This window comes from Mercenaria mercenaria, chromosome 5 (assembly GCF_021730395.1).
Source record: "Mercenaria mercenaria strain notata chromosome 5, MADL_Memer_1, whole genome shotgun sequence".
Classification (NCBI taxonomy): Eukaryota; Metazoa; Mollusca; class Bivalvia; order Venerida; family Veneridae; genus Mercenaria; species Mercenaria mercenaria.
The window spans coordinates 9,685,959-9,710,317 of record NC_069365.1 but is presented as its reverse complement, the minus strand read 5'-3'; the positions used below and the strand labels follow the sequence as shown (position 1 = coordinate 9,710,317).

General features: G+C 34.2%; 1 protein-coding gene across 1 annotated transcript; it reads right to left on the bottom strand.

Annotated features, from left to right (window-relative positions):
* Nucleotides 1-10,445: 10,445 nt before the first annotated feature.
* On the bottom strand, nt 10,446-17,760 carry LOC123556414 (uncharacterized). Its single transcript, XM_045347081.2, has 3 exons — nt 17,365-17,760; nt 12,555-12,698; nt 10,446-12,106 (listed from the first exon to the last, which is right to left on the bottom strand). The coding sequence occupies exons 1-3, from the start codon at nt 17,639-17,641 to the stop codon at nt 11,796-11,798; spliced, it is 732 nt and encodes a 243-aa protein (XP_045203016.2). The 5' UTR covers nt 17,642-17,760; the 3' UTR covers nt 10,446-11,795.
* Between the last annotated feature and the right edge of the window lie 6,599 nt (nt 17,761-24,359).

The window sequence follows — 24,359 nt, the reverse complement described above, 5'->3', positions numbered from 1 at the left end:
TTTAAATTTTGGAACCACATTCAAGGAATGTCTTAGATTGTTTCTACATAATACTATGACTTCAGTACAACTCAATGGATTCCTATCAGATTTCTTCAAAGTAGAACGAGGCTGCCGCCAAGGAGATCCAATTAGTCTTTATATTTTTATATTGTGTGCCGAAATAATTGCTATTAAAATAAGAAATTCTGAGAAAATAAAAGGTATAACTATTGATGAAGTTGAGTATAAAATATCTCAATTTGCTGATGATACTTCACTCTTGTTGGATGGCTCGGAAGAGTCTTTACGTGCTACCCTAGATATGCTACATGAATTTTCATTTTATTCTGGTCTAAAAGTTAATTTTGAGAAGACTAATGTTATTTGGATAGGTGCAATGAAATACAGTACCCGATCTATAAAGACAAAGTACAAACTATCTTGGGGTACTACAAGGTTTAAAGTACTTGGTATTATTTTTGATGTAGATCTTGATAATATGATAATGCTTAATTTCAATGATAAGTTAGAAAATGTTAAAAGGATGATATCGTACTGGAACAGAAGATTACTTACTCCTATTGGAAAAATTACTGTTGTAAAATCATTGTTAGTTCCTCTCTTTACAAATTTGTTTATAATTTTGCCAACACCACCTAAAATGTTTATGGATAATTTAAACAAATTGTTATATGACTTTGTATGGAATGGCCCATATAAAATAAAGTGCTCTGTTGTTGTCAAGAATTATGAAGAAGGAGGGCTAAAAATGGTGGATATTTATAAATATGAACATAGTATGAAAATGTCATGGATAAGAAAAGCTTTTAATGGAACTGGAAAGTGTTATGTGTTGTTAAAATCAATATTTGACTTACATAGAATTGTTAATCTTGGAAATTTGTATTGCGAAAATATAATGAAAAGGCTAGGAAACAAATTCTGGTGTGATGTGTTAAGAAGTTTTATCTCTTATATGGATAAGATGCCTGTTGAAACTGTAGATGAACTTCTTGCAATGCCATTATTTTATAACAGCTGTTTTAAAATTGGTAACAAAGGTGTATTTGATAAAAGTCTGTTTGATAGAGGTTTTAGATTTGTTAAAGATTTAATATCAGACACAGGTGAATTTGTAGATATATCTTACTTAGAACAGTGTATTGGTAAAAGGTTAAATTTTGTATTTTATGAAGGTTTAAAAAGTACTATAAAGTCCTATTTAAGAACATGTAATATTAGAATAAGTGGTAATTGTAGTTGCTATGGACCTGTTGTCTCTTGTTATGTTTCAAAAGTTTTATTTTCAAATATGGCAAATAAGCATGTGTATAATGTACTGATTGCAAACAATGATATACCTACTAGTCAAGTTAAATGGAACCAATGTTTTAATAATATTGAATGGAAGTATGCCTATAAATCTGTATTTCTCATGACAAGAGATTCTTACATTCAGTGGTTACAATTACGAATACTCCATAGAATTATTGGTACTAAGTCTTTATTATATCATATGAATATTGTAACTGATAATCTTTGTACTTTTTGTAAAGAAGAGGAAGAAACAATTATACATCTGTTCTGGTCTTGTACTTGTATTCAAAATTTATTGCAAGAAGTGAAAAATGTTTTATTGAATAATGGAATAACTGTTCAAATAAGAGCAGAAGACTTTATTATAGGAAATTGTGAAAAAAGAATTGAAAAATTTTACGTTTTGTTCTTACAAATTAAGAAATATATTTTCGCTTGTAAAAGAAAAGAGATTGTACCAAGTTTTTATGGTTTAAAAGGTTATTTGAATTGTGCCTGGCAAGTATACAGAAGCACCAATATAAAAGAAATAGAAAGAGATAACTGGGCAGTTGTACAGCTTTTTATTGTCAGTCCACATACTTAATCAACATATAATATTATAATCTGTTGCCATTAGATTAGTAAATTGTTTTTCAATTATTTAGAATAATCAATACAGCTTAATCATTTCTTCTTTCTATGTACTTCTTTTGTATGTTTCAATAACCTGATAGTACTTATTAAAGAGGTTTCTTTTCCTTTTAAAGTAAGGTTGAACTACGTTTTTCTAGAAAAAGACATGTACATGTTAATCTTTGAATGTTATATATGTTAAAAGTAGGAGAAATCTTTGAATGTTATATGTAATATGTGAATATTTTAATGTTGTATATGTTATATATTGAAATGTAAATGTAAATTTTGTGATGAATAAACGGGCCTTAAACGTGGTTCCAAAAAAAAAAAAAAAAGAAAAAAGAACTATAGGAGCTACAGCTTTAAAACTTAGGGAAAATAAAAAAAAAAAATTATTGCCGTGGCGACCTGGGTTATATTTCTCACTCGAGCGTGATTTTCCCTTGATTTCACTTTTTATACGCCCTTCTGTGTAAGAGCGGGGCATACTATGTGAAACGCCGTGGCGGGCGGGCCAGAGGCTTCCAAAAGCATGTCCGCTCTCTAAGTCAAACAGTTTTTATCCCATCTTCACCAAACATGGTGACAATGTTTGTGGGCATAATATCTCGGCCATGTTTGATAACCAGCAAAATCGCACTAGGTACTCTTGAGTTATGGCCTTTGAATTTCTCGAAATCTGCAAATTGAGCCTTTTCTGCCAGTCAAACAGTATCATTCAATCTTAACCAAACTTAGTTTGTTGGCATAATATGGCATAATATCTTGGCCAAGTTCGATAACCAGCGAAATCGCACCAGGCACTCTTGTGTTATGGCCCTTGAATTACTCGGAATCTGCAAATTTAGCCTTGTCCGCCCTCTAAGTCAAACAGTTCATCCGATCTTCACCAAACTTAGTGACAATGTTTTTGGGCATAATATCAGGGTCAAGTTCGATAACCTGCAAAATCGCCTCAGTCACTCTTGGATTATGGCCCTTGAATTACGAGAAAAAAAAAACTGCAATTTTAGCCTTGCAGAGTAGATGACCCCTATCAATTTTGGGGTCACTCTGTTAAAGGTCAAGGTCACAGGGGCCTGAACATGGAAAACCGTTTCTGATCAATAACTTGAGAACCTCTTGACCCAGAATGTTAAAACTTTATAGGATAATTGGACATACAGAGTAAATGACCCCAATAAATTTTGGGGTCACTCCGTTAAAGGTCAAGGTCACAGGGGCCTGAACATTGATAACCATTTCCGATCAATAACTTGACTACCTCTTGATCCAGAATGTTGAAACTGCATAGGATAATTGAACATGCAGAGTAGATGACCCCTATTGATTTTTGGGTCAGTCTATTAAAGGTCAAGGTCACAGGGGCCTGGTCATGTGAAATCATTTCCGGAAAATAACTTGAGAACCACTCGACCTAGAATGTTGAAACTTAATAGGATGATTGGACATACAGAGTATATGACCCCTATTTATTTTGGGGTCACTTGATCAAAGGTCAAGGTCACAGGAGCCTGAACAGTGACTTGAGAACCACTAGGCCAAGAGTGTTGAAACTTAGCAGGATGACTGGACATGCCAAGTAGATGATCCCTATTGCAGCCAACCATCAGTGTCTCTTTGACTTTCGCTCCCGACTCCTATTGACTTCTTGCCTATACCACTTTGCATTGGGGGAGACATGCGCTTTTTTTGCAAAAGCATCTTCTAGTTGGTTAATTTTAAAAATATCTTACAAAAAAACTTTTTTTAAGAGGTCAGCAGAGGTAAAAACAGAAAAACCTTTAAATGAATACTTATGAATCGCTTGGCAGTTCTTCTCCAAACATGGCCTGCAGCATCCGTGTACTAGTATGTTCTTTAGTTCAAATGATTCCTCCCGCTTAGATATGCCGCAAGAGTTGAATATCATAAAAATATCAAATGATCCTTTTATGATATGACAGCAATATAATTTTGTCTCTTTCAACGTTTATTGGAAATATTTGCTATTTTGTAAATTCTTGATGTTTTAATGTATTTTTTGTGACTTCAAAAATTGGCTGAAATCGTATATAGAGTAAATTTATATAATCACACATACAAAGCATTGCATGACCTATCACCGATCTATATTAAAGACTTGCTGGAACTCTATCAGCCAGCAAGAAATTTGAGATCCAAGAACAACACAAAACAACTAGTTGTTCCAAAAAGCAAAGCTGTGAGGCTACCATTAGAGACGCTAAAAGCTTGGATGCTTTCAAACGATCATTGAAAACACACTTTTTCTTCAAGGTCTATTTACGGAATCCTGTTAGTGCCATGTGAAATGTCGTCCGTCGCCCCTCAAAGGCGACGCACGACATTGCGATACGACATCGCGACAATGCGATACGACACGCGACAATGCGATACGACACACGACAATGCGATACGACATTCGTCAAAATGTCGCGATGTCGCTTCGCAATGTCGTGCGTCGAGTTGGCAATTTTGGCACGATATGTCGCGTCGCATTGTCGTCCGTCGTATCGCATTGTCGCACGTCGTATCGCATTGTCGCGATGTCGTATCGCATTGTCGCGTGTCGTGTCCTGCATTTAGCTACGCGCGACAATGCGATACGACACACGACATTCTCAAACGACATTGTCGCATTGTCGTGTGTCGCCTATGCGCCAATAGCACGACGCGCGACATCGCGATATGACACACGACAATGCGATACGACATCGCGGCAATGCGATACGACAAACGACATTCTCAAACAACACTGTCGCGATGTCGTATCGCATTGTCGTGCGTCGACCGGTGTCACTTGAATAAATACCGGTGTTCGTTTAAATAAATACCGGCTAATCTTGGTCGCATTTTTTCGAACAATTCATCAATTTCATTTTATTATTAATAGCGTTAAAAGTAAGGTATCAAACTGAAATTTCTTTTAATAAGTAGTATTGCATAATCGAATATTAAAAACAATGTTCTTCCCCGACGAGCACGCCGTCGGGAACATTTGCTGAACTTTGCCATTTTTGGTTTAAAATATTAGCAGTACAATAAGGAAAAAGTGCTTATAAAATATTTATTTTGGGTAAATAACTGCAAATAAAACTTGTTTTGAAAGAAAATGACAAAATCTGAATGTTTGTGACAAAAAGGACAACATCTGTTCGTCCGTCTGTACGTAATTTAGGATAAAAGCTGTATTTTCGTACGGAAAATGTCCGTGTTTTTCATTAACTTCAAATAATTGTAGAATGTTTCAAACACAAGATATTTTAATGAAATAACTTTTATCAGAAAATGACCAAACTTGTTATATGCGGTAGGGTGCTGGCCAAGACTAAGCTGGCCCGACCCGGGGAGCCGTGAGAATTGCTCCAATGGTGTCATTGGACTCAGTGAAGGTAGTGCTTGTGTTTTCAGGACTGCTCTGACAAGTTCATATTGTGAGAATATTACCTGAATTTGACCTATGACCTTGCCTTCTAGCCGACCGGGTTCGAACCTAACGTGGCCTTTTTTCTCTAGGTACTGGCTTGCCCTTTGCAACAAGGTATCATTTATTAAAATCAGACATCAGGTTATGAAGATATGGCTCCTCAGACAAGGACCACCCCTCTATTTCTCCGACGAAACTGTTGGCGGTAAAAGTAAACAAATTACATATCCGTTTAGACGATATTTAAATATAATTTATAAAAGTTATTTCATTAAAATATCTTGTGTTTGGAACATTCTACAATTATTTGAAGTTAATGAAAAACACGGACATTTTCCGTTAGGAAAAGTTCGGAAATACAGCTATTATCCTAAATTACGTACAGACGGACGAAAAGATGCTGTCTTTTTTGTCACAAACATTCAGATTTTGTCATTTTCTTTCAAAACAAGTTTTTATTCGCAGTTATTTACCCAAAATAAATATTTTATAAGCACTTTTTCCTTATTGTACTGCTAATATTTTAAGCCAAAAATGGCAAAGTTCAGCAAATGTTCCCGACGGCGTGCTCGTCGGGGAAGAACATTGTTTTTAATATTCGATTATGCAATACTACTTATTAAAAGAAATTTCAGTTTGATACCTTACTTTTAACGCTTTTAATAATAAAATGAAATTGATGAATTGTTCGAAAAAATGCGACCAAGATTAGCCGGTATTTATTTAAACGAACACCGGTATTTATTCAAGTGAACACCGGTCGACGCACGACAATGCGATACGACATCGCGACAATGTCGTTTGAGAATGTCGTTTGTCGTATCGCATTGTCGCGCATCGTATCGCATTGTCGCGATGTCGTATCGCATTGTCGTGTGTCGTATCGCGATGTCGCGCGTCGTGCTATTGGCGCATAGGCGACACACGACAATGCGACACGACATCGCGACAATGTCGTTTGAGAATGTCGTGTGTCGTATCGCATTGTCGCGCGTCGTATCGCATTGTCGCGTGTCGTATCGCATTGTCGCGCATAGCTAAATGCAGGACACGACACGCGACAATGCGATGCGACATTGCGATACGACGCGCGACAATGCGATACGATGGACGACAATGCGACGCGACATCGCGACATATCGTGCCAAAATTGCCAACTCGACGCACGACATTGCGAAGCGACATCGCGACATTTTGACGAATGTCATATCGCATTGTCGCGCGTCGTATCGCATTGTCATGTGTCGTATCTCATTGTCGCGCGTCATATCGCATTGTCGAGATGTCGTATCGCAATGTCGTGCGTCGCCTTTGAGGGGCGACGGACGACATTTCACATGGCACTAACAGGATTCCGTATCTATTGAAGCTCACATTGCACTGAAAAACAAGCTTTGCAATGGAAATTATTTACTGTTGTTTATTGTTCTTTAAAATATCTAGTACAGTTAAAATGTAGAGTAAAACCTGATTCAGGCTAAATACCTTTTATTGTTGATATATTTTTTTATGTTGTATTGTATGTCCATATCATTCTGTGATATGTAGTTTGTACAGCGCTTTTGAACGTTTTTGTTTTATAGATGAAAAGAGCGCTATAAAAATCTGGTAAATAATAATAATAATAATGTTATAGATCTATATTGTAATAATTATTTAATGTTGTCAATGACATATTGTAGCATACATGATTTTTGTCAACAGTGTACTTTCAGTAATGCTTAAGATATTAGCAAAATAACAAATGTAGGTTTAGCTGCTTTGTTCAATATACATTGGAAAGGACTTTTACAATATCTTTTAAAACAAGTTTTAAAGAAGTTTAAACTGACCAGTGTACAGGTGTATTGCCTCTCCTGTAACTGTCTCGGGTGTTACATGTTACAATTTATGACTAGGAAGAAATTTTCAAATTCACTGCTAGAACAACACTATATTAGTATTTGAATTTACTTCTTCCATTTCATTGTACTAGACACGCCTGTTGCGAAGAAACATTCCCTTATACGCTACTAAATGAAAAACAAGAGACTCATTCCAATATTTTGTAATGAGAGCTTAAAGGCCTAGATTCACTACTATATAAGTGTCCCCCCCCCCCCCCCACAATCCAATATACAACTCCCATCTTATCTGCTGCTTATCAGCGATTATGTAACAGTAACTGATTAGAGGGCAATTAGCACAGCAGGGACCCCAACTAGACCATGAAGTTGTGTGCGGTGGAGTTGAAAGAAATTAATTTTTCTTCAGTGAATGTGGAATGGTAATAATAATAATTATTATTATGATATTATATAGATAATAATAACTATTACTTTAATGTTATAATAATGATAATAATAATAATAATAAAAATAATCATAATCGTTATTATTATTATTGTTATTATATAACATATAGGATGATAAAATACACAGTAATGATATTGAAAATAATTATGATAATAAAGCAAAAGTATTGTGAAAACATTATGAGCTCTTTGTGCTGACAAACAATATTTTTCGAACTGGAAATTGATTTTCCTGTATTCATGTAATCAACATTATTTGAATATAAAATTATTGTGTTCCATCCATACTCCATTTTCATTTTCAGTATGTTGCCAAAAGTGACTTTTTTCATGCTTTGCTTTGTAACTTTGAAATGCACATTCTGTTTCAATTTTAGACAAATGTTATTTACAGTATTCTGCAAGCTTTAGATGAGTGAAAGTCACATTTTTCTGAAATATCACATTTCTCCAGACATAATTTGAAAAAATAAAAACTTGCATATTTCTTTAAGTAAGTTTCTCATTATTTCATTATTGTGAAAATAAGTTTCTGATTATCTTATTATTGTGTTTGATCAACAAATATTTTTCTTTACACAGGAATGCCAAAAAAACTAGTATAACTTTAAAAGTTATCAATTATTCATTAATTTAAGATAAATTACATTATTTCCCCTTCTCACTAATTGATACACTTGTAAGGTAGACTGACTCTTGTTTATTGGAACCATACTGTGATGGTCATTAGCCCCCAACTGTGCTGGTGAAGACAGAAATCCTTTGGCCCAAATCTAGGCCTTTAACAAAATTATTAACTTTTCCATTAGGCGTAAAAAAAAATTGTTTGTTTCCGGTATCCCGACCTACCCTAAATTTTTGCCCGACCCTAAATGTTTTATGGCCTTGGAGAATTTTTTTTAACTTTTTAATAAAAAGATGCAAAACTGCACTTTTTATGCTTTAAACATGGCCAGTGATGTTAGAAATCTACTTACTGATGCTCTAAAGGCATAACCCCCTTATTTGTATTCATTTTTTGACACAAAAATAATTTCCGAAAAGTCTCCCTTAATAAAAAAAATTCCAAAAAAAAAAAAAAAATTCCGACCTACCTACCCTAATTTTTTTCAGCATGTTACCGGAAACAAAGACATTTTTTTAGGCCTTACATATCTCTTCCATACCAATATGCCAAAGTGGACATACCCGGTGATTCTAAATAGAAGTAAACAATATAGAAATATATAAAGTTATTCACTAAGTAATTGAAGAGTTCATTAACAACTGACATATAAAAACACGTTTTGAAATGAGTACATCAAATCAGCGTTTTAAAATAAAGGATTATTCTGCGTTAATTAAACATGCTCTATAACTTCCACACAAAATAGACATTATAAAAGAATGTACAGTTTTCTATGCACACTTAACTTTGAACTGAACAATAAGTATGACAAATGTTTTGTGATACTTACAATTTTGATAGAACATTCACGTAACGGACATAACATTATTATAAAATAACAAGAAATATCTTTAAAAATGATGGTCGGCGAATTGTAATAAGGAAAGAAGTTTATGAATTTTTCATCTAACATTCATCTTTCATCTAACATTTTTCAAATTGCAAAACTAAACACCGCACTTTAACAATTTAAATGGTTCTCTTTTAATTTTTCGCAAAGGTTTCGTAGGGTTGCAATTTTGTTTCGTTTATCCTTAGACGAATAATTACAGCAGTAGTTTGACGAAGATAAACGTGTTTATATTTTTAGCTAAATTGGTCCCTATCCCCATTTGTAACAAAATAGCAGGAGATCTTACGATATAATGATGCTCCAGACCAAGTATGACAAAGATCCACCAAGCTGTTCATGAGACGCTTTCTAGTTTTAGCTCTAGCAGCCCCTAAAAGGGGTCAAATGTCCCAGCTGAACAAAGTTGGCTGCGGGCCTAATAAAGATGTACAAATTCAAGTTTGATATGAATACATGAGAAAAAATCAATTCAAGCATTTTTTTATTTATTATTTTTATTTATTTACTAGATCCCGCTTTAACAAATGCATATTCGCTATTCATGATTCTTTGGACAATGACGTCACACCTATAAAAAAGTGAAGTCAAGCAAAACATACAATTGTAATTATTTCAATATTTCTGTTTCATAAGCAAAGGTTGACCAGTAGTCATACCGTATCACATAGATATAAACTGTATGCAGAGTACCCTTCATTATCAGTGTAATGAGATTCATTCATTATGTAGCATAAACATAATAAAACAGATTTCAACGAGTTCAATATTTGCATTACCGAACTAAAGTAAAATATCATATATAATAAATCAGTTAAATAATTTATAAAAAAATATCAAAGCAAACAAGTACTCATTTTAATACGCAATCTGAATAAGTCCAAAAGCAAGAAACCTTTTCATATACAGACGACAATTGTAACAAGGAAAATCTTTTAAAAAAAGCACTCTCTATATAAAAGACTCTTATCACACCCTTATTCATGTGATACGCAGACCGTATTCAGCTTCTTTCTTTACTTTGATATAGTTGGTATTTGAAACGGTTTTTATCAATATTTATTAAACTTACTTATCATTTTGAGATATATCAATATTCTTGCTAAATATACTGAGCCAAAGTTAGCTTTAAAATGTGAACAGCGTCGTTTAGGATAAACGCTTATGTCTACATTCATCAGCGTAGCACAAATCAACAGAGTGAAAGAAATTGACACTCTGTCCAATCCAGGCAGAGTGTTGCATAAATCTTCATTTGATAAATTTTCTATAATGCGTTATCAAGAGTTTGATTTGCAAACTGAAGTCACGTGGCATAGGTAACGAATTCGTTCTTAGACGGCGTTCGCCGAATAAAGAATAACTAATCATTTGAGTCATGGTGGCCCAAGATCGCTCACCAAAGTTTCACAGCTGAGATAGGTATCATGGGGAACATAAACTTTCTGAAACCGAACTAGCAATTTCATTGTTGAGAAGATGAGAAAAGTCCATGGCAGTCGTTGCCCTTGTGAATAGCAACAGAGGAGAGGTTACTTCTAGGAATATTCTTGCAAAATGATATTGAAATCTGAAATCTGCATTAGTTTTCATTTTTATGAGAACATAAACATAATACTATTACGATCACGCTTTTTACAAATTGAGACAGATTTAAGATTTTGGTAGTCATCCGTTAAAGGTTTCAATCACTTTTGAGCAACATTTTATCATTTTCAGTATATTTTGTTAGAGATTTTTTATGGAACAAAAGGAACCAGTTGACAGAGATCCATATTAGAATTGTTTGTTTTATTGTTCCCCACCAACTACGAAAATCTCCTATAAAACACCGATTTAGACAGTATCATTTGGAAGGATGACAGGGGAAAGATTGATAGATATACTCCATAAAGATATTGGCTTTGTTTAGTAATAGTTTTACAGAAATGTGGTTATAAACTATATATTTTTCGAAATTGGCGTAAAGTTTAACATTTAACATCGCCGTTGATTCTCTTAAAATTGCATCTTCTCAGGATTTTAAATAGGCTTTGGAAACTTCATTTATTACTTGATAAGGCTAGTGAGGTGATTTTACTGGTTATTTGTTTTTATAGACCGAAATGAGGAGAATACTAACCCCTCTAAAGTAAAGGTATCAAATCAATGTATCGATCCTGCGCCGAACTTAGCATCCTGCGCCGAACATATCCGGTTACCTAGTGTGTTCTTTGTAGTGGAAAAATAACGTGTTTTTTTTTTGTTGTTGTTGTTTTTCGTAGAAATAACGTTAGTCAATAATTCACAAAACATGAACAAAAAATCTTTGAAAATCGGCAGTCAAAATTTCAAAAAGAACATTTTAAAATTGATAGCTAAAACTTCTATTTCTCAATGTAAAGATCTAAACTGAATCGACACGAGTATGTGGTTTTTCCTTAGAGGCAAGCATATCAAAGATTAAAAAGTGCAAGCATATCAAAGATTAAAATCAATTGGGTGGCATATTACACTCATCCAGTATAATATCAATTTTCTCGAAAATCTATCATATCAATTTTCTCGATGTAGCAGTCGAAAGCTTAACCGTTACGGCATCGGTGTTCCAGTACGACGTGTAAAATATATCACTGTGTTTTTGTTTTCCAGTTCAAAATCACTAAGGCAACATATCATCTTCTTGTATGATGTTCGTCGGTGGGAGTTGCGGTTGCTTTTGTCTAGTGATAAATTGCTCTTGACCCTTGTTTTCCACGTGAATTAGCTGCAGCTCGTGCCGTTCTGGGCGACCACGATTAAAGAGGTCTATAACAAGGAGGGGAACACAAAATATACAAAGTCCAGCAGCAATGGTACAGAGTATGAAAGAAGTGGTTAAACTAGAACGTTGTTCGGAAGATGAGGTTTGTAAAGTTACACGATCAAACGTCTCCCGCTCGAAGATAACCACACCCACCATGATACACACGCCTGGATTATTGAGGGAAAAGTAAAGCTTTTACAATAGATGATAAACTGAGCAGTTTAATTTGCATTAATAAAAGCGCCACTTATTTTTTTAAGACATGAGGCACGAATGTGCATGCTGATCTTGGTCTGCACTGGCCGCAAAGGTAGAATCACTTGCCGCCAGCAGGCTAAATGTTAATCATCATGGACATTATTTGCTACTTTTTTTACAATATTACAAAAGACTATTTAGCACATGCCATACTAACACAATAGTTTTCGATACTTACAATATGAATGTATATAAAAGATGTTTAAACAAGTAAGGACTTCAAACATGCCTGAAACAGTTTAACACTTTAAAGCTACATCAACAGAAAGTATACCGTAAATATATGAAACTTAAAGGACTTGAAACAAAGTTTAACATTGTAGTGATGATATCATTTGATAAAAATTTGAAACATACCTGAACATAAAGAAACCATGATGTTAATCACTTTAAGAATTTTGTCACGTTGTCGTAAACAAACAAGAATTATGGAAAGTATTCCGCTGGTGGCAAGTCCAACAATCCCGACAGTTTCAAGTATCTGCGTAGTCCTTAACGAACCTGTCAAATAAAAACCAAAATCAGTGGAGTGCTGTAAATTGAACCATGATACAATATTTAATCAAAGCACTGAAGTACTGAAGGGGCGATTTTCTTGTCGGTCTGAGGGAAATTTTAGGTTCGAGTCCCGCTACCAACAGGACTGTTAATGATTATGGTCTAGTCCTGTTCCTTCCCTAATACGATGGTCTGGAAAATTGACGGACCCGTAATAGTGTAGTATCTTAATATAACCTTAAATACAGTTGAAAACGGGTGTTTAATAAAAAAAAAAGCTTATATTTACTCCCCATTCCCCACCCCCTCTGAAAAGCACTTTTTACAGTATTACTTTCAGCATTCGTCAGAATGTTTCTAAAACGAACTTGTTTAGTATAAAACTGCCAAAAGAAACCAACAAACAAACAAACTACCGTTAAATCAAATAATGTTATAGTTTCTATTGCAAATGTAAACATTATTTCTGTACCAAAATATAGCATGTACGCTGTTTCGGTATACAAATCGTAGATTGTGGCTATTTGTTTCTTCTCACGTTACTGTGGCAATTCCACGCAGCGCTTACTTCCCCTAGAACCTATAGCAACTGATCTGGAAGAATTAATGCTCCCCTTTTACTTTATTCATATTTTGTGCTCATTATTTATTGTACTATATATGGAAAATCATACCTAGTAAAAGTAATATTTTTATTAAACATAAAACTAATAATGCGCAGTATAATTCATATCGACATTTGTTATGAATAAAACTGTGCTCGGAACCAGTGTTACTTTGATGAGCTATTTGTAGATAAAATCGATAAAATTTTAATTCGATGTGTTGTATATTTTTTTAAATACGTCTTTCATTTCGCATGAAATATTAGCTTTATCTTTGCATATTACACAGGGTGTGTATCATGTCATTGAGTTTTACCTTACCAAAGACAAAAGTTCCATTCATACGGATATTTCATTCATAGGCAGCGAATTAATTTACCTTCATTATGTAATATTTTCTAATTTTATCTGAAAGGATAACAGAGAGCTGCATGACATAATTATTTACAGAATCACGTCGAAATTATAGTATTCTATGTATTTTGGACAGCTATAAATATTTATATGCCATGCATGTTATCACTGTTCTGCGGAAATGTTAGGACTATTTCGGGGGCGATTGTTTACTGTTGCTTGTAGGCATAATGTATTAAGAGAATCTGAACCGTATTGTTCACTCTGGGGCTAATCACCCCAAAAAGCGTTTCTAACACATATTAATCAGTGATTTCACATGTAATATATCACCTGCATTTATATTTCACTGTTGAGAAGTCGTAATCTTAGAATCATAAGTTAATGTTTGCTTTTATTTTAGGAAGGAAGTGTGACATCACGCGTAATGTACGTTCTAACGATGAGCACACCCTTTATTTATGTTCTAACGATGAGCGCACTCATAATTTCTGTTCCGAAGATAAGTACACTAATTATTAATGTAACGATGATCACGCGTATAATTTATGTCTAACGATAGACAAAACGTATAATTTATGTTCCAACGGTGAGCATACTACTAATTTATGTTTTAACATGAGCACTCTTATAATTTATGAAATCCAACAATAAGTACACTTTTAACTTATGACTTAACGATCCATTGCACACATATAATTTATGTGCCAACAATCAGAGCACACATAAATTATGTTGCATTCCATGAACACTCTCATAACTTATGTTCTAAGGATGCACACTCATGAATTATGGGGGCGGGGGTGTTGTTGCTGTTGTTTTTTGATTGATTTAACGTCGCACTGACACAATTTTCGGTCATATAGCGACTTTCCAGCTTTGCTAGAGGAGGGAGACCCCAAGATCCCCTCCGTGCATTATTTCATCACGAGCGGGCACCTGGGTAGAACCACCGACCTTCCGTAAACCAGGTGGATGACTTCCTCACATGAAGAATTCAACGCCCCGGGTGAGGCGCGAATAAATTTATGTTCTAACGATGCACACTCATGATTAAACATTTTATGTTCTGACGATGCACATTAATTATCTATAATCAGAAGGTGAACACTCATTATTTATGTTCTAAAGATGCAAATGCATCATTTATGTTCTGACGAAGCTCACTCATGATTTATGTTCTAACGATGCACACTCATTATTTATGTTCTGATATTGCACACTCGATCATATCATTATTCATGTGATGACGATGTTCACACTCATAATCAATGTTCTAACGGTGTACACTCATAATTATCAAAATCTATTTACATATACGTGTATCACAATTAGCATTTATATATGGGTAATTTGTATTAAATTTTATCACCACAGGTCATTGTCAATAGTCAGTGCCATGATCAGAGATGGTTTAATATACTTCTTTGTCCTGGATGTTAATGGCGTAATATGATATGATATAAAATAGTTCATATCTGTCAAATTTCATTTGTAACATTGTGTTATATACCACCATATAATCATTGTCAGCAGTCATTGTCTGCAGCTATTGTCAGCCTTAGTCATTGTCAAAGTTCTATTTTACATATAAATTTATTACAATTAGCATTTATATACAATTACCGCAAGTCATTGTCAATAACCAGTCTGTGAGTGAGTGTCATTATCAGAGATTGTTTATATACTGCTTTGTCATGGATATTAATTAATGGCATAATATGATATATTTACGGGGTAGTTTATATTTGTCAAATTCCATTGTAAAATTGTGTTACATATACCGCCATATCATGTATCACATGTCCTCTTGGGTCTAACCCTTCTGGAATTTATATGAATTAACTTGTAAAACTTGTAAACTCATAATTCGATGTTTCTCATTAAAGATCTGGTGCAGTCGTTCTGAGAATACAACAAAAATTCAGTTCTCCGATGATTTGATGCTCTGCATCAAAATTTTACTTGTTGACGACTGTGACTAAAACAGATCTGGTGCGCCTATGACATGTTAAAGACTCCGGTATAAACCGGAATCAAGCGATTTGAATTTTTTTTATCTTAAATGTATATTTTTTGTAACCATGGTAATCCTAACTCTAACCTTTAGTCAGTATATTATACATATTATACACTAAAATGATATACATATACTCCATATCGACAAAATTTATCACGTGATCCGAAACAGGTTTTACACAAAGAGTTTCCCAGCAAGTTTCAATTGTTTAAATGACAGTACACATGTGTTTTATTCACCCAGCAATACAGCGGCATTGTCCGACAAGAACGTTTGATTCTTTTAGACAATGTATGGGGTAATTCATTTGTCCTCTTACTTCGACAACATTTTGCTTTAAGAAGGAAATCATTGTCTGTTTTACGCGTGTTTATAACTTTCAATAAAAAATTGTATCCTTTTTCAAAGACCCTGTTTTATTTCCTCTTTCTTTTAAGTAATCAGCAATATTTTAGAATTCCACTAAACTTTTATTCAAATTCAAAGAACTACTTTTAACGATGATTGTTACCATTATGTTGGTGTCAGAAACAAATTTATGAACCAACAGTAACTGATGATCAAGAAAATATTAAAGCGAACATGTCAGACTGGTAATCGAGCATAATACTTTGAATCAATTAATAGACTGAAACTGAACATATGGCTTATACGTTTTGAGATCACAATAAACAAAATCGCCGAGTGTTTGATCTTACAGAGAACAGACTTGAATTCATTGCAGCATCGAGTGTCACCCAGATGTTACCGTGCTTTTAACGTATAACTGCAGTAATTGATTACAAACGCAAGCAATTAAAAAAATCGTTATGAAATACAGTACATTCATTCGGACCTTTATATGATCTTATTGTAAAACAACTGAATGTGTATTTGTCAAAACTGTTTGTGTGTTTGTCCGCATGTATGCATTATTATTATAGCAGATTGTTTGTTTGTTTTGGGTTTAACGCCGTTTTTCAACAGTATTTCAGTCATGTAACGGCGGGCAGTTAACCTAACCAGTGTTCCTGGATTCTGTACCAGTACAAACCTGTTCTCCGCAAGTAACTGCCAACTTCCCAACATGAATCAGAGGTGGAGGACATGAATTCAGACACAGTGTCGTTTATTACTTCCCCACATGAATCAGAGGTGGAGGACATGAATTCAGACACAGTGTCGTTTATCAAATAGTCACGGAGAACATACGCCCCGCCCGAGGATCGAACTCACGACCCCGCGATCCGTAGACCAACGCTCTTACCTACTGAGCTAAGCGGGCGGACCGCTGTATAGCAGATTATAATTGTTATTATTTACATGTTATAAATTTCATGAGCTAGATTTATACAAGACGGCAGATTTGTTCAAGCTATGAAGACCAGATGGCTGCAAGCTGAGAACTTGATTGTGGATGCATCCGGGCACTTATCCGGGAGCTAAGTGAGGGACTGGTGATGATCTGTGTGCCCTAGACCAACATGCAAGCTTTAAACTTGCCATAGTATATGAATGATGAAAAGAGGACACAAACGGAGAAAACTATATCATCATTTTTAAAGACTGTGTTGTCATGCTAAAACCATTGTATATAAACTGGGTCTAAAGACAACCCATAAGAGCCGCCCTGACTCAGTGTAAACGTGTAGCTTTCGTATTCACAGATTGGTATATTTGTATGCAACAAAAATTAAAACATTTGTATTACCTGCAAACGCGTCTTTTGTAAAACAGTTACATTCACTCATGCCCGTGATATTACCGCATAAACAATCTTTCCATAATCCCAGGAATTCTGTACTCTCAATATCAATAGAAGAATTTACTATATTAGACCGAATGGAAACAACTTTTAACCAGTATGGTAAAGCAAATCCAACGGTATGTACAATTAGCACTATGAACAGTGTTACAGTTGCGATTTTAATCGCGGTTGTAGCCAGTGTCAATCTGCCTTTACAGCCGTGAATAAAGCCTTCCGCCATATTTATTCACATTTTTTTTTGCGCGGAGTATTACAGCAAAGAAGAAGCATGAACGCTTAGAAATCCTTAGTTTGTGTTATAACAGGTTGTTTAATATGTTATGTTAATAGATGTCCTGGTGTTAAATATGAACTGCAAAATGGTAATCAATAGACTGGTGAACATATGTTTTATTTGTTTACGTATGTAATACTTCGAAATACAAGAGAATGTTTCATGCGATACGTTATAACGTCATGCGAACAATTATATTAGTTACATGGTTTGTGGATGACTGGAAACGAAATATGCGTTGTCGAAACATTCCATATCCGGTGAAAGCGAACTTTGAGCCTGATATGGATTTTCGAGACAGGATATATCCCGTATCTGGTGCTGCGATTTTAATCTTGATGACTGCAGTTGTAATGACGATTTGACAGCTGGCTATTTTGTTGGATGATTAATATATACCCAGTATGGAATAAATCGGATCAGCACGTGACGTCTCTTGACAATCATAAAAGTTCTCCACGAATATTTTCTATAGATTAAAAAATATAATAAATTAATTACGAAAAAAACATTGTAAACACAAGTGACGTTATGAAGTTGACCGCAATGCACAGCTCTTATTAAAACAAGTGACCATGAATGGCACGATACAAATATAATGCATGGTATGATCATGGTAACAATTTAAGACTTGGTGCATAATCTCGCAGTGAATTACACCGAAGACGCTCTTATTTCAAAGCTTACCTGGTTCTTTATCATTGCAGGTGTAAAGCACCCAAACACGGGAGTCTTATTCAAATATTAGTAATTTGAGTTGGAGAGCAGGGATGCGAACTAACGACCCCTGGTTTTGTGGCCAGACTGTGTTACTACGGGACCTTTGCGTGCGCGCTTCTCGCTAACTTCTGACCTTTACCTACGTTATTTTGCCTCTTTCTAGTTTTTGGCATTCCTATTAGAAAATAGTTTAACATTTGAAGAAAAAGAACAAACTATCAATCACGGTTAGTTAATAATATGCCTTATCAAACGTTTAAAATTAATACTAATGGATGATTTAGAAGGTCGTCTGAAACTCTTAATATTTTTACTCAGATTTCTATATATTCGAGAACCGACCTTTTGGTTTCGGACAACGTATGACTGCCCTAGACAACGTTATTTATCTTATTGATATCCAATGGCTATCTTTTACCAAAACATTTTAAATTTAGATATTACAAATGTAGAAACTCCTCTTCAAATTTATTTAACTTACTCAGTTTATGAATTAATTGTGTATTTAGAGCTCTATTTATAATGAAACGTCATGAACAGTCGATTGTTTAAAAAACTTCCAGATTTTTAGTGGAAGTACATATTTATACTGTGTTCAGCTATATATACTTGCATACAACCTGTACGACTTTTAACCTAATGTATAGTACTGTTAATACACACATAAACTTGTTAATCTTATGTTCACATAAAATATTTGTAGTATTTGTTTGTGTTTTCAAACAAGAAATTTGGGTCTAGTATACCTTTAAAGTCGACTGACCAATCGACATAACGTTTTAAGGACACATCACTTTAATATGGTGGCTGATTTCTGCCATTTCGTGTTGGCGTGTTGGCGAGGCGAAAACACAACAGCACGAAAACACGAAAACACAATGTCTTACTAGGCTAAGCATAATAAGAACATTTTTTTCTAATGACCAAATCTAATAGTCTGTGGCGTTTTTTACCGTTTTTTCTTTACTTTTGATAATTCTACTCAGTATTATAGTGAATATATTGCGAGTAAGGAAGTGGCGGGTTAGCTGTCTATTAATATAATTATACACATATGGAGGATATTAACATTATTATAGAATTGCATTATAAATATTCGATATACCTGATATTAATCCCATGACAACAATGCAGAATTACAATCATTTCATTGTATTTGTATCCAGCAAAGAAGTATCCTATGATGTTCTCTGTCACGTTTAGTGTTTAATAATTATAATAACAATATCATAAATAATAAAATCTAAGTTCTTACTTAACGAGGGAACTCATTTGAAGAAGTTAATCTTCCTCCAGGCCATTGCGTATATGTAATTATTTTTCTAATTATATATATATTAAATATTCTTAAAACTATGAATGAACATCTGACATACTTATGTACTGTTTTATAATCTCAAATCTCTTGATGCAGCTTTAGTGAACATTGAAAGTACTGAATTGACGGTTCGTCCGAATAAAAAGAAGAAAAATGCCTCTCAAACCCTCTACCGCTGGTTTCAAAATAACTCCACGATTTATTAGAGATGACTGAAAAGTATTTGTCGTGTTTCCGTGTCGGCGGGGCGAAAACACGAAAACTCGACAAATAATGTATCTGTCTTTTTTTTCAAACGGTGCCGGCAGGGAGAAGTCGCGACAACACGACAGCACGACAAAACAAGGGCGCCAACACGACATATTCATACCCGCCAACACGAAAACTCGACAGATATGTCGTGTTTTCGTGTAAAATGTGTCGAGTTCTCGTGTTGGCGAGGCAGAAATAGCCACCATACGACTTTGCTATAATTATTAAATAACCTCTAGTTTCGGACTATATGATGTAATTCTATTTTAATATTTATAGTTACAATAACGCAAACGAACTTGTAGAGCCAGTCTAATGTATTTATTGATCAGCCTTTGGTCATGATTTTAAGTAATTAGATTATCATTAATAACATAGTTTATTAGTTTATTTAAGTCTCATTCATGTATAAAACAAACATTGACATTTACAATATAAAAAACATTAAGACAACATATACATGACTTACAGGAGACTAGAACATACACATTTTATGACTTTGCATGTGGTTTCGAAACAATATACCAATTAAAACAGGCAACCTAGAACTTTGCTGTCTCATTCTGGTATAAAACCAACATTGACCATTACAATAAACAGCTCGCTCGACTTCTCAGTGCTTGACTATGAATTAGAGCTAAAAACACACACACACACACACACACACACAAAGGGGCCTAACTCTGTCAAAATTCAAATTAGAGCTATGGGGATTATTTCTCCTTGTGTATACATGTACTTGGATAGTTATTAATTATTCTGAGTTTTAAGTCATAAGCTTTGATGGTAACTAAAATAATTTGATTATATCAAAAACATTAACATCAGCAACACCGAAGCTGGGACGAGTGCAATAGCTGTACCATTTCTTTGAAAAATCAAGCTAAAAAACATTAAGACAGTATATATATGACCAACCTATAAAGGTTTTATAGAAGACTAAAAACATGTACATTTAAGACCAGACATGTGATTTTGCAAAGATTCTACATGTATAAACTGCATAAAGGAAATCGATCCTTTAACATTTAATATTGTAGTATTAATATCACAGAATTTCAGAAATAGGGTATTTACCAAAACATTACAATTACACAGCCTGTTGAAAACGTTAAGAGTCAGCTAAAGGTTCTATTAACATGCTTCAGACGTATTCAAAGCAAATAGTCAGTAAATGGAGATGTCTTAGAACACAATGCCATATTATCTTTGCATATCCTAACACATGATATTGCCAGTCATGCGGTAAGTGGTATGACAGAGTCTATCACATAATAATACTATGTCGTCAAATAATGAACATTAATGTCATCTATATCGTTTAAAAAAAAAGTAAAATTTATATGGTACAATTTACAATAAAATTCTAATTACAGGGCCTTAAACATCTTACACTGTAGATAAACCTGGCAGTTGACCTTCCTACCTCAAACATCTGCTGACTGCAGCCAAAACTTACAAATAAGGAACTAGTGAGACAAAAGGAGAAACAGTTTTCTCAACTTTATCCCCCTAGAATCGATTTCAAGAAGCAACACACTTTCTCAGTCAGTGTCTATTTCAGATACCAAGGTCAAGAACCAAACTATTTACAAGCAAATAATTGTCGACGTTGTAATATAAGATGGCAGCTTTTGGCACAGCAACGAATAATATCTGAATTTGTGAACAAAAAGATGAATTTATCTGTATCGTTTTATAGAAGTCTGGGTCTATTGATACAGCTTTTTCAAATAAACTTGCTCTTATTTCAGTATACAAAGGGCAGTGCAAAAGAACATGAAACTCATCTTCAACACAATCCTTACACCATAAGCATGTTCTATTCTGAATAGGCAATCCCTCGTATCGACCCGTTTCTACACGGATAGGTGCAACTCTAGCTATGAACTTAGCAAAAGAAGACCGATGCATTCTGGGTATTACCAGTTTACAATAATTCTCACAAGAGATGTCCTGTTTTAACAGCTTATAATTTCGGAGTTTATTTCCACCAGTACCTCTAATACTATTAGTTTTATTAACAACAGAGAGCCATCATATCTGAAACATTGATCTCATCTTTTCTAATACAGATTTTTTATAGCAGTCTTGGGAATAGGATAGCTTATATCATAAAACTGAGAACAGTCAATTTTACTCAGGTGACTTTTGACTCTGTACATAAAGTTCCTACAATTACCCCTAGCATTGTTCATACCATATATAAACACTGTCTTGTTAAATCTATCATCATCCATCTTACTAAACCTTGACCACAGATTGCATATGGATTGCCATTGTCTGTCAAAAGGAGCTACCCAACCCAAATCTCCATTTACAGCTGCATTCGGTGTATACCTTCCCACTCCTAAGTAGAACCTCATTGTACTATCGCGGGAATAAATAGAAGCCATGAAACCGTTTCATCCGACTATGAAAATGGCGACGGACAGTTGAAATAATGTTAATGGTGGGGACTACCGTCCGTAACCGGGTCAGAAAGAACAATCCTAGCAAACCAGGAGGTCTAAGCATAAAGTCATTTTCTGGAATATGTGAATAATCATAAACTTAAATGATTTCTTAAACGAAACTTGGTTATAACATTCCGAAAAAGTAACTTTGATAGACATGGATTTATCTGTGACCATTCTAATAATAAGGGATCGTGTAATGACTATGGCAAGATATATATGTGCTAGATATTTGGAAAATTGAACTTTTGATAGTATAAAATAAAAATAAACTTGGAATTAACTTTAGCACTTCTTTATAAAAACAAAACTATTACTTAATGGATATAAATAAGCTTGCATTAATTTTTGAATAACATTAATATTCGCAAATCATTCAGTTTCTAAAAAAAAAAACGTTGTCTTTAAAGGTTCTTAATCGGATTATTGTAAATCATAATGTAAATTCGACAAAATTTAATTCAGACTTGTAAAAAAGGTATGTCAAAACTGCCGTATCTGTACTATTTTTAAATCTAATAAAGGCAAACTTTTACACTTTTTACAGTCTAAATCATGTGTCATAGATGTATCGACCAATCGCATTGCGAGAACATTTATAGCAACCAATGTAAGTTCATTAATTATTTTGACACGTGATATTCACGTGTTTGGACACAGAAACCTGATAAACTTTTTCTTGTTCTAAGAAAGACTTATGATTTGACAATTTGGTGGACGCATAGTCATAAATAAGCTGTATGCTTTACAAACGTTTACTTGGGTGTTTATTTTGAAAGAATTTTAAGTAAGTACTTGTGTGTTTTTGAAGAATTTGACTATGATGGTTTAATTGGTGTTGCATGACTTGACATGTGAAAACCTTTAAAAATAGTATATTTACCAAGTGAGATTTTTAGGTATGTTCCCTGATTAGTAGATTTCGTGAGCAATTTTTTTATATTGAAGACAGCCGTACAAATTGCATGATATTACATTAGATTGCTTATTTGACTTCATGATAATGCCTGCAACATTAGGGTCTTTTATAGTCGCATTCATCTAAATCATAACAAGAGTTAGTAATTTCTCCACTTCCCTTTTCACTATTAAACATTATTAGCAAATGTCAAATGCTTACAAAGTTTGACCTCAATGCAAAACGAAGCGGCTAATTTAGCTTTTCAAATTAATTAAAGGCAAAGTACTTCTCCACACTTGGCTTATACAAGCAATGCATATCTTTAAAAGATTAAGCAATTATGATTCATGTAGCACGCTGGAACAAAATTATATCCGTTTTCGTCTTTAGGTTCTAATTTTGAATAATTGCTTTCAAACAAATCATTCTTAACGTGTGAGCACTATTTGAAATGAGAATGATTTTGCCAGAAATATTAAATTGGCGCTAGGATTTCGTTTGGTGTATAGTTTCAGAGACTATTTGGTACCTGGTGGTCGGCGTCCTGACACTACTTGCGGGAATAGATCGGAACGTCACACATTCGAGCACTGTGATTTTCTGACATGCTGTATATATATTTGCTTTTTTAAAGTTATGTCTCTTCTTGATTTGGCAATATTTGGTTGCTATTGTATCTAACAGTGACAGTGACAGTAACTGTATTACGACGACTTATATTTTTAAGAAAACGATAGGCACAAACAAAATCTTAAAGAACTTTGGGTTTTCCTTGATTTTTGTCAGTTAGTCAGTTATGATCGGCACTATCCCGTAATCGTCCCGTATCATTACGGAATGAATGAAAATACATATAGGGGCATAATAGATATGCTTTATCATTTCTTCTGAATGTTATAAGTCATATCTTGTTGCACGAACCATAAGGGGTGGTGGTTGGGGATGAGCTGAATATACATATAAGGGACGAAAAGTCTAGCCGTTAATCGCCAATTTAGGTACGAATATTATATCAAG